Source organism: Apodemus sylvaticus, chromosome 1 (genome assembly GCF_947179515.1).
Source record: "Apodemus sylvaticus chromosome 1, mApoSyl1.1, whole genome shotgun sequence".
In the NCBI taxonomy this organism is placed as follows: Eukaryota; Metazoa; Chordata; class Mammalia; order Rodentia; family Muridae; genus Apodemus; species Apodemus sylvaticus.
Genome location: NC_067472.1, coordinates 74164602 through 74177077, shown reverse-complemented (window position 1 = coordinate 74177077; position 12476 = coordinate 74164602). Strand labels below are relative to the sequence as shown.

Below are 12476 nucleotides of genomic sequence, written 5' to 3'. Positions count from 1 at the left end.
CACCTGGTGATGTGTTTTGGGAGGTTGTAGATCATTTGGGAGTTGGAGGGTGATTGGAAGAGGTGGGTTTTTGTGGGTAGTCTTGAAGTGTGTGGGCTTGCCTGCTTCCTTGTCCCATCTCTTGCTTCCTGAGCCATCGAGATGTAAGCAGTCTCATGTTTCTGTCACCCTACCCACAAGCCACTCCCCTTAGCATGTCTGTGCCAGTGTTGTGAAGTGTCTTCAAATAGTGAGTGAGCCAAACAGAACAAATCTTTTCTGTTGCTTCTTGACAGGTATTTGGTAACACTGAGAAAAGTAACTAGTAAATGGGTTTAATTCCATTCACAAGAGAGGAGCCTTTTGGCCTTATCTCCTCTAAGGGACCCCACATCTGAATACCACTGTCTAGTTATTAAGTTTTAATACCTTGCATTTGGGAAATACTCACTTAAGGAAACAGGGTGAGAGGTAGTGAAAACTAGCTTTCACAACTCTCCTATAAGGCATTCCAGACAAAGATTTGTGAAGAAAGGAAAGTTGCCCTTGATCTAGGAAAAGAAAAGCTACATTAATCGAAGTATAAAATTGTTTTGTTGTTGTTTTTGTTTGTTTGTTTGTTTGTTTAGAAGAAGAAAATATTGGGATCTGGGTAGTTAATGAAGGTTGTGAACTCAAGAGAGAGACCAGAGTAAAAAATACTTTTGTTGATCAGCTTGAGTAACTGATGGCATGTTCGAACAAGTTTAGCACCATATGTTATGAGAAAAGCTGGGGGACAGAGATTGAGACTGTGATCAGATACAGAGGCCTTAAGAGATGCAATACTGAGTGGCATCTCAGAGCAGATGCATAGTAGCTCTGTGTGCTAGTGGGGGGTTCACCGGATATGAGAAGAGGCCATGACCAGTGTGTCACTTGAATTGGCCTGTGGCCTGAAATCTCCTAAGCTCCTGATAGGTGCTGGGTAGAAAGAATATTTGTTCAATAAAAAAGGACAGTTGTCCAGTAGGGCATAACAAGGGTCAAGGGGAGAAAAGGGTGCCTTTGATAGCTTTCCTGAGTCTTAAGAGAAATGGTCACCCTTCTTTGTCCTTCCCCCAAGAAGGACATTCTCAAGTCCTATAGCATTCTCAAGGTTCATTGTGAAGTTCAGGGGCCCTTCCTCCTTATCCTAGGAAGGGAGACTGAGAGAACAGTTTCTGGAAGACAGCAAAGTTACCCTTAATTTAGGAAAAGGGTAAGAGTGTTCTCTGCAGCAGCAGCAGCAAAAGCAGACTTTCCTCATGCCCTGTGTCAGCAGGTAGTACACACACACAAACCTCTGGATCCCTCTGAGAGAAGGAGGAGCCAAGAAGGCAAGCAGGGCAGAAAAACAATGGCCACAGAGAAGTGCAATTCCTATTGAAATTTCTCCTTTTGCAAGGCTGCCTGAGTCTATGCAAGTCAGCATGGCTTCTGTAATGTGCTCTTTGCCTTTCTGGGCTGTAAATGCAGTTAGATCGGAAACACTCTAGGAACATTTAAAATAGCACTTCATTATGCCAAAGCATGGTGGAAGGGCTGTGCTAACTAACACAGTGGCTAAATATAACAAAAATAGCAATTGATTTGCCAGAACATTCCACAGTCAAGCATTCTTAACTTTTCAGCACTTAGAGTGCAGCATATGTGGCAGTATAGTAAAAGTTTATAGACCTTTCCTCCAAATGTTTAAAATGCATAAAATAAAAGATACAGCATTATAAAGGAAATCAATTATAATGAAACAGTTATAAAATGTCTTAATGTGATTGAGCATGTGTGCTTTTTAAATACAGCTTGGCAGTCATTCTGATAGCCACTGTAATTTTGCCATAGTGATGAACAAAAATATATTTCAAGATACTAGCACTCTAAATCAATGTGATATGAAAATGACTATGATTTCTTTTCGCAGAGTCACATTTACTGCTCATATTACCAAAATGTGTTGCCCATATTCATAATTTTTAATGCTGTTTTTTTGCTAGAGGTTAGTGAAATAAATATGTAATTCCCCAACCCTCCCCAAGTTCATGGACTTGATCCTTCTAGCCATGGTACATCAGAACTCTTTGGTCAGCTGAGTAGAAACAGATCATACAGAAACTAAGGAAAGGATTTGGCAAGGCATAAATAACCACTATCCCATTCAAGTAACAATTGCTGTTCTATACAAAAAAAAAAAATGTGATGATGTGGTACAATGGGTTATAACTGCAGAAAATCATTTTGATAGAGTAGATACCAAAACTGCAATGACTGTGGTCAATGCCAAAGCATAGAGGCATTGGAAAAGTCAACAGTGAAATCCTGAGTGTGCAGTTAAAGGCAAGAGGAAGAAAGATTTCCTTTCCTTTATTATCCTCTACCAAGAGACATAAGTAATCTCTCATGATGCTTGGGCTACAAGTGGATTCCACTCACAGCATTTAGTCTTCATATTTTATGATTAGCATCTTCAGTAACCTACCCTACGATTGTGTGCCATTTTGAACTTTCTAAAACTTCATTTGCCCCTGCTATCTCCTTTGAATCTGAAGTAATGGTTGTGAGTTGAACTGGCATGTGCTTTGTCAGTGGCAATATTGAGACTAAGGGGCTTTCACTGGTGTCAGCAGGAAAAATAGGTATTATTGCAAGACCCACTGGCTTCTTAAGTTTCCCAGCAGTGGGCTTTCTTTTAAAGATCAACGTAGGTACAAAGGTGATATATTGACTGAAAGACAAAAAGAATTCTATAGTGAGCTTAGTGAAGTAAATAACCTCCCCTAGAAATGAGAAATGCAGGCTTTGAAATGGATAGGCAAGTTTCACAGGCAGTTTATGGAGGTAGTTGGCTCATTCTTTCATTCTTTGGACTATATATCGAGGGCACAATCCAAGACTCCATCACCTGCACTGAGCAAAATTGCCCTTGTATTTATTTCTCTTCCACTTCCATATTTCCACTTCTCCCCATCCTTCCTTCCCTCCTTGAACCAGCTGCTACCACTTGCCTCCCTTTGCCTATTAGCAGCATGCCTTCCTGTCTGTAGTCCCTTTGCACTTCTCCTTTCCTGGTCTCTTTACTTTTTCTTGTCTGTCTCATCAAGAGAGAAATAATGTGTTTCCCCATTCTTCCTCCTAGCCTAGAGTTATTGTCACAATTCGTAAGTAGAAATAGTGACAAATATTGTCAAAGTCATAAGTAGAAATAATCACAAATATTTATTAAGCTCCTGCTAAATGGTGATACTGTGATAAATCTTTTATATACAGATTGTTTTATTAATCCTCACAAGACTCAAAGAAATTACATGAATTTTATAAGTATAGAAACTAAGATAGTGAGATATTAAAAAAAAAATCACCTGTACCCCTCTGACACTCACTGTTCTGTCATTGTGTGAAGAGACCATGACCAAGATAACGCTTATAAAAGAAAGCATTGAACTGGGGGCTTGCGAATAGTTTCAGAGGCTCAGTCCATTGTCATCATGGCAGGGAACATGGTGGCAGGCAGGCATGCAGGCAGACATGCAGGCAGGCAGGTGTTAGGTTAGAGATGCAGCTGAGAGCTACATCATGATCTGCAAGCAGAAAGAGAGAGCCCGGGCCTGGCATGGCTTTTGAAACCTCAAAGTCCATCCCCAGTGCCACACTTACTCTCACAGGCCACACCTATTCCAACAAGGCCATACTCCCTAATCCTTTCAATAAGTTCCACTGTCTGGTGACTAGGCATTCAAATATATGAGCTTAGAGGGGCCATTCTTATTCAAACCGCCACAAACAATGGCAGCACTTGCCAAAATGACATAGCTATTGTGTAGCCAATGTTAGGGTTTAAGCCTAGATCCTTTAGACTCAGAAGCTTGTTTCCTTAATCCTTAAACTGCGTTGTCTCCCCATCTTGGCAGTGGTTAGTCATAGGCAACAGGAGTCTTATATTCCCATCCAAGAAGTTAATGAAATGAGAAATGTATTTAGAGAATGAGTTGAGGCTGGAGAGATGGCTCAGCTGATAAAGGCTAGGCTCATAACCAAAAATATAAGAGAATGGGTTCAGTGTAATAACTTATTTATTATACTCATTAATATATTCATTCAGTGTAATACTTGTTTCCTTGTGGGTTAAAAGGTAGCTGGACTGGAGATATGGCTTAATGTTAAGGATGTGCACTAGAAGATTGGTGTAGGGACACACATTTCTAATCCCAGGAGGCAGAGGTAGGGGCATCTCTGAGTTTTGAGGCCAGCCTGATCTGCCTGGAGTTCCAGGACAGCTTGAGCTATATATAAAGACCCTGGAGAGAGGAGGAGAGGAGAGGGAGAGAGGGCACTGCTTTCCTTTTTCAGAGGACCCAAATTCAATTGCCACCACCCACATCAGCTGGCTCACAACTGCCTGTAACACCAGCTCCAGGGGGATCTGACACCTCTGGCCTGTGTGGCCCTCAAGTGCACATACCTACATACAGACCACACACATACACAGAATTAAAAAGAATAAAAATAAAATTTTAATTAGAGGGTCTGTTTATTTACAATAGCCCATTGCTAGATAAAGGAGTACCATACAATATTCAATGACTTTGCACTGTGTTTAAAAGACAATGGATTTAGTTGGGCATGATGACATACACCTTTAATCCAGTGCTTGGGAGGCAGAGGCAGGTGGATCTCTGTGAGTTTGAGGCCAGCTTGGTCTAAAAGTGAGCCCAGGACATCCAGGGCTACACAGAGAAACCATGTCTCAGAAGAACAAAACAGCAAAAAAGTGCATTTCAAAGTGTACTAAATTAAGCTCGCTTATGTTAGAATATGGGTATAGGGTATAAGAATGAGTGGCGTAGGCTGTTCTTGCAGAGGACCCAGGTTTGTTTCCCAGCACTCATATCATGGCTCACAACCATCTAAATCTCCAGTTCCAGGGGACCCAATCCCCTCTTCCACCGGCACTGGCACATATGTGGTATAAATAAACTCATACAGATAGATAAATAAATAAGAATGGGTGCTAGAGTTATTCCCAAGGAAACTAATGTTCAAATTGCTTTCTTCTATGTATGTCTCTTCTTCAATTGGGTCTGTTCCTAAAGCTAAGAAGAAACTTCCCAACTTGCTTGTCTTCCTGGAAAATTCCTCCTCATGTCTTCAAATCCTCACAACCAGAAGCATTACTCAGTATAACAAATAATGCACTAGCCTCTGCACCTCTACAGACATTTACTGATGAGGAAATTATTATGCAGAAGGCAGGTAAGTAAAAGTAAACCTTCAACTTCATCCTGTTGCCCCTCTGGTCATGGGAAACAACACAAAACAGCCTGGGAGATATGCTCATCTCTGCAGTGGTGGTTGCTCTGTTTGGGGGCTTGAGGGTATTTGTTTGTTTTTGAAGCAGGATGTTGCTGTGTTGCCCATGGTGATCTCAACTCCCTGGGCTCAAGTAACTTTACCTCAGCCTCCAAAGTAAAGTCATATAAATGGAATATTTCACATAATAGTTTGGAAAAAGTAATATAAAAACAACAGCAGAATAAAAGGCTAGGTTACAGGTTAAGGCTTCCCCATCTTTGTTCCCCAGTTCTCCAGCTCTTCCCAGAAGCCGCTTCACTTCCAGTCTCTTCTGTAGCCCTGGAGTGAGGACATGACACTGGCCATTCTACAGTGCACAGGGAAAGCGTCTCCAAAACAAAGGCTTACTTGCCCAGAACATTCTTAGGGCTGAGGTGGAGAATCCTTCCTATGTGTGGTCGTGCAGCTATTAAAAGGTCCACGTTAGATAGGATGTGCTTATGTAGAAAGAAGGTTTAAGCAGGGAAACCACAGGTGTCTGGCATGGGGGTATATGTCTTTTATCTCAGAACTCTAAAACCCGAAGCAAGTAGATCTTTGTGAGTTAAGGCTAGCCTGCTCTCATAGTAAGTTCCAGGCCAACTAGGGCTACACAGTGAAATTCTGTCTCAAAAATAGCAAAAAGAATAAGATGGGAGGGGCCGGAAGCAGGGAGAAGGTTGGATGTATGTCTTATATTGGTTTGTGTAATAGAAGTAAAATGATAGGTAGAGCGTCTGGGCAGAGATATGCAGAAGTCTTTGAAGAGAAGCTTTCAGAAGGAACACCTATGTTTAAAATCAGTTACCTTTGGGGAGATGAACTCTAAATCCAAGCTAGGAGAATCAGGCTTTCATTTTTCATTTTATGTCTTCCATATTATTTGCATTTTTGCTTCAAAGTGGGTTAGGGGATTGCCTTTCTGTATTTAAAAAAGGAAGTTGTAATTTGTATCTTGAAAAACTAAATTTAGTCATGTGTATTTTATAGATTAAAAAAGTTTATCAACAAACTGTTAATGAACTATTTCTTTCTTGACTTAAAAATATCCACTCTATGGCAGAGGAATGCTTTGTCGGGCATCAGTGAGAGGAGAGGTCCTTGGTCCTATGAAGGCTCAATAGATGCCCCAGTGTGGGAAATTGAGGGGGGATGAGGTGGGAGTGAGTTGGGTGTAGGGGCATACTCTTGGAAGCAGGGGGTTGGAGGATGGGCTGGGGGTTTTCAGGGAGGGGGGAAACCAGGAAAGGGTACAACATTTGAATTGTAAATGAAGAATATATTCAATAAAAAATTTTTTAAATCCACTCTATCTATGTAAACATAAACTTATCAGCAATTCTTTTTCCCACAGTCAAAAAATTTGCACAGGAACAAATTGCTCCTTTGGTTTCAACTATGGATGAAAATTCAAAAATGGAGAAATCGGTGATACAAGGATTATTTCAACAAGGGGTATTTGTTTCTTAATTCTACTTTCAAGTTTTTTGTTATTTAAATTTTTATACAATATATTTTATTATATTTTTCCCTCCCCTACCCCTCTCCTGTCTTCTCCCACCTCTCTACCCACCAAGTTTCATTTTCTCTCCCTCTGTTTCTGTCTTTCTCTCTCTTTCTCAAAAAAAGAATTCAAAGCAAACAAGACAAAAATACCCAAACGAAACAAAAAGTGCACAAAAAACAGTCCATTTTGTATTGACCAATTACTTTTAAATACATCTTGTATATTAAAATATGTGCAAGCTTCTTTTCAGTTGAGGGATTGTAATAATCATAGTGAATTCCCCATCCCTAGTCCAAAGTATCTATGTTTCTTCTCTGTTAAGGATTTGGTTGATCTTATACAGTTAAAGATTTTTAACTGGATTGACATTTTAAATTGGCAGTGCTTTTAAAGGAGAAGGCCATTAGCACGTGGCAGGAAGAAACATGGGACACTACAGACTGAACATCCCACAGCACACAGGAACGCTCAGCTGAGAACTGATTAGCTCTGTCAAACATTACAGGTCATAGACACTGTGGGTCCTGTGAATGTGGCAATCCTAAAGAAGAGCTCATATCTGAGTTCCACACTAAGCAGATTCCCAGCTTTGTGATTCACAGTCTTTTGTCACATAACTCTTGTCACCACATATGATGTGTAGAATAGATTAAAGTAGAATTAATCTGGCTGTGAGTAGGGTGTTGTCAATGGGAACTCCAAGGAGGACATCTTTAAAAATCACCATGCTAATTATTGGTGTCTCCCTTGTCTTTAGGTTCAAAGGGTGTCTTAGTCAGGGTTTCTATTCCTACACAAACATCATGACCAAGAAGCAAGTTGGGAAGGATTGGGTTTATTCAGCTTACATTTTTTTTTTTTTTTTGGTTTTTTGGTTTGGTTTTTTGGATTTTTTTTTTTTTTTTTTCGAGACAGAGTTTCTCTGTATAGCCCTGGCTGTCCTGGAACTTACTCTGGATTTGTTTTTTGGGTTTTTTTTTTGTTTTTTTGGGTTTTTTTGTTTTTTTTTTGTTTTTTTTTTTCGAGACAGGGTTTCTCTGTGTAGCCCTGGCTGTCCTGGAACTCACTCTGTAGACCAGGCTGGCCTCGAACTCAAAGATCCGCCTGCCTCTGCCTCCCAGAGTGCTGGATTACAGGCGTGCGCCACCACCGCCCGGCTTGGAACTTACTCTGTAGACCAGGCTGGCCTCGAACTCAGAAATCCACCTGCCTCTGCCTCCCAGAGTGCTGGGATTACAGGTGTGTGCCACCACCGCCCGGTTTGTGACCAGCTTTTGATGTTTTTTCTAATTTTTTGTTATTAGTGAAATAGGAAATGGAATCCCATGTAGAGACATATGGGGACACACAGACAGTTAGACAAAGACCCTATGGCTCCTCTCCTAGCCCAGTTCTGCTGTCATCCTGGACAAACCCCATCCCCCTGCCATGCTTCTGTGGGAATCCTTTGCTGATCTCATGGCTGGAAAGGCCTGAAAACTGTTCTCCTGGGGTAGGACTTCTTGCATTCAGGGCCCTGTGCACTCACTGTCCGCCTATGGAAACTGTTTTTGCTTAGAGTAGCTCAGCTGCCTCCTAACTCCTCAGTCCCTGTGTTAGTCACCTGCCACATATCTCCAATTAAAGGAGGAGCAGTATTGCTAACAATTGCTCACACTTGGAAATCACTGTCAGACCCCTAGGTCTACCTTTCTGTTGGCTACATCCTCGCCCTGAAATATATAGCCATAGCCCTAACTCAGCGGTCCTGTTTTAGGAGAGCCTAGAGAGAAAGGGAACTTCACCCTTTCTGCCACCAGACGTGGGTCTTCAGCCACTGGTATATATCATGTTCCTTTTCTAAAACAAGGACAATTAAACAGGGAGCAGTACTGAGGACATTTCATGTGCCAGACTTAGACATTGAACTCAAATGGCCAACATTTAGTGTTGTTTGTCAGCACCTGTGACTTGCTGGGTGTGTTACTCAAACACTACCAGGTGTTGTCTACTAACCATCTTGGACTTTCTAAAATGGCCCCAAATAGATGCTTGTGAAGTCATTATTTCTGATGTAGAGGTCGTATCAAAAGACCTGCTTAGACGACACTGCCAACTAAAGCTGCAGACGTGCCCTGGGAGCTGATTCGGCTCATGCAGTCACTTATTGCATCAATTAGTATAGAGGGCCTGTATTGAACAGCTCGTGCTTTCTTAATAAGAAAGGCTGTCAGAGCATACTTAGAGTTCTTTATTCCATTCATTTATTCTTCAAAGCGTTTTGTATTTTTCTCTGTTATCTGAGACCCAAAACAGAAAAAATAAATCTAACATAAATTCATCCTTCTCAAGAAAAGAAAAAAAAAGGAAAAGCAAACAAGCAACCAAAAAACCTAGTATTTTATAGACTATTGTTTATAGCAAAATAGCCATATCAAATTAAAATAGAAATAAAAAGTTTAAATCCAGAACATATATATATATATCACATATATATGATATATATGTGTGTGATATACATATCATATATGTGATTTATATGTGAGATATATCATATATATGATATATGTGAGGTATATATTATTTTATTTATATATAGTGGGCTGTGACTATAGCTTGGGTGGTGATAAAGTGCTTGCTTAGCATAAGAGCCCCAGGTCATATACATGTGTTTACAGTCTCCCAGTATAAATAGCTTTCCTTACCTGACTCATTTTTCCTCATCTGTCTTTTCTGTCTTTGATTTAGCTGATGAGCATTGAAGTTGAAGCAAAATATGGAGGAACAGGAGCTTCCTTTTTCAGTGCTGTCCTTGTGATAGAGGAACTAGCTAAGGTGGATGCATCTGTGGCTCTCCTGTGTGACATCCAAAACACAATAATTAACAACCTGTTTAGAAAACATGGTACAGAAGAACAGAAGGCCACCTATTTGCCAAAGCTGGCTACAGAAAAAGTAAGTTGAAATGAGTTGTTGAAAATTGATTAGATCTAAGGTTCCAATGTTTTCGAGAGAACAGTAACTGCAATATTGGCTTTAATTATCCAAGACCACAATGCAGCACCATCAATTAACCAGGAAATGCTCAATAAATTACTGCTACCAGAAAAACACATTCTACTTCTCATTTGTCATGTGGAAACTTAGGACATAATCATCAGACGATTACTTTTAGCCCGGCATGGCGGTGCATACTTGTAGTTCTAGTGGTCAGAGGCTGAGACAGGAAAGCTGCTCCCTCGAGACCCAACTAGGCGACATGTCAACTTCCAGGCCAGCCACAAACAAACAAACACTCAGCACTTTTTTGTTTTGTTTTGTTGTTGTTTGTTTCTTTGTTTTGAGACAAGGTTTCTGGCTGTTCTGGAACTCGCTTTGTAGACCAGGCTGGCCCTGAACTCACAAGAGTATCTGTCTCTGCTTCCCAAGTGCTAAAATTAAAGGTGTGTACCACTACAACCTGGCAAAACAACAGTACTTTTATCACAATTCGTTTTCCAGTACCTTTGTTGAGATCACATCCTACTAGAATTAAATACATTTAAGCAAGTGGGGCTTTTTGTTTGTTTGTTTTTCTGGCTTCAAACTTACAACAAGCTTCCTGCATCTTTTACTTGAGCTCTGAGATGGCTGGAGGTTCTAACTGTGCCATGGGAAGTCTTAATGGAGGTAGACTAGGAAATGCTACATGGTAAGCATGTGTTCCTAAATCTATATTTTATCTTAGATAAACAATAAGGGTGCTTTTGAGAAAATAATAATCACAATTCTATTAGGACAAATATAGCCTTTTTTAAAATGCAGGATCACTATGTAGACCAGGCTGGCTTTGAACTCACAGAGATCTACCTGCCTTTGCTTCCTGAGTGCTGGGATTAAAGGCATACAGCACCATGCCCAGCCCAAATATAGACTTTTTTTTGCATAACTAAAGATTTGACTTACAAATGTCTATTTTTTAAAGCTGGGCTGCATACACTTTAATCCCAGCACTCGAGGTGCAGAGGCAAGCAGATTTCTGAGTTCAAGGCTAGCCTGATCTTAGAGTGAGTTTCTAGGACAGCCATCTCTACACAGAGAAACTCTGTCCTGGAGGGGAAAAAACCCCACAAATGCCCATTTTTTCCCTATGACTTGTTAATATAAAGGATAAATACAGTATTTTTTTCTCCTCACATCTATAGATAGGGAGCTTTTGCCTCTCTGAGGCTGGAGCTGGTAGTGACTCTTTCGCTATGAAAACAAGAGCTGATAAAAGCGGAAATTACTACATCATCAATGGATCGAAGATGTGGATTAGCAATGCCGAGTATTCAGAGCTCTTCCTGGTTTTTGCAAATGTGGACCCCGCCTCTGTAAGTATGAAAAAGTGTCTCTCTTCTCTCCTCCCTCCTTTTCTTTCTTTTTTTTCTTCTTTCATTTCCTTTCAATAGTTAATTTTAAGCTCTGTGAGAATTAATCTTTTTTTCATTCATCTAAAAACTTGTTGATATAGTTATTAATTACACAGATGACCATTTATTACCTTTTTCCTAATTCCCTAATCTTTAACTGGGTAGAACGTTAATTTTTCTGTATAATAGTGAAGGATTTAAGTACTCATAAAATACATTACTTTTAAGAATATTGAAAAAGATTTAAGAGTATTTTATTCAGATGGAAGAAAATCATACAGCAAAATGGTAAGTATGTTTTATTTTGTTTTCTGAATAATGATTTTAAAGCATAGGATTTCATGATCACATACTTATAAAAATAATTTCAGCACTCACTGTGGGGTGTGGAAAAGTACAAGAAGTAGTAAAGTCCCTCTCTAGATGGTGCTGGCTGCCCTAGAACTCTCTATGTAGAGCAGGCTAGCCTCAGACTCACTGAGATTCACCTGCCTCTGCTTCCCAAGTGCTGAGGTGCACTTAGAGGCTGTACCACCGTGCCTGGCATAAGGTTCTTGTTTAAAGATTTATTTATTTTATGTATGTGAATACACTGTAGCTATCTTCAGAGGGCATTGGATCCCATTACAGATGGTTGTGAGCTACTATGTGGTTGCTGGAAATTGAACTCAGGATCTATGGAAGAGCAGTTAGTGCTCTTAACCACTGAGCCATCTCTCCAGCCAAGGTTCTTGTTTAGTCACTAATGTTCTCTAATTATTCTGGTTCTGTAATGCACATGTTGCAATTCAGAGTCCTTTGGTGTTTATTGTCCATTTTAGCTTTCTTTTCTTTTTGTACATGTGTGCACATGTGTGTGTTTGTATAGATGTGAATGCATTTGTGAGGAAACCAGAAGTCAACCTGAGGTGCTGTATTTCAGTAAATGGCCACTTTTGTTTTAAAGATTGATTTTTTTTTAATTAAATCTTACCTCTGTGGATATGTATTTGTCTGTGTAAGGGTATGTACACTGGGTTCAAGTTGCCCATGGAGGCGAGAAGATGTCAGCTCTGCTGCTGCTGGAGTTACAGGTGGTTATGAGCCACTTGCAGTGTTGCAGAGAGCCAAACTTGAATCTTCTGCAGGAGCAGTATGCACTCTTACCTATTGATTCCTCTCTCAATCCCCCCAGCTCTTTTTGAGGCAAGGCCACCCCCTGGGAGCTGGGCCTCGATGATAACATTTACCTAACTGCATCTGCCTGACTGGGCAGCAAGCCCCAACGGACTCAC

General features: G+C 40.4%; 1 protein-coding gene across 1 annotated transcript in view; it reads left to right on the top strand.

Annotated features, from left to right (window-relative positions):
* The window catches only part of Acadsb (acyl-CoA dehydrogenase short/branched chain), a 38840-nt gene that overhangs the window by 11262 nt on the left and 15102 nt on the right, over positions 1-12476 (top strand). The window contains exons 2-5 of the mRNA XM_052196886.1: positions 5085-5244; positions 6677-6777; positions 9557-9763; positions 10993-11163. Of these exons, the coding sequence (XP_052052846.1) occupies positions 5085-5244; positions 6677-6777; positions 9557-9763; positions 10993-11163 (639 nt within the window). The remainder of the gene's footprint in view (positions 1-5084; positions 5245-6676; positions 6778-9556; positions 9764-10992; positions 11164-12476) is intronic.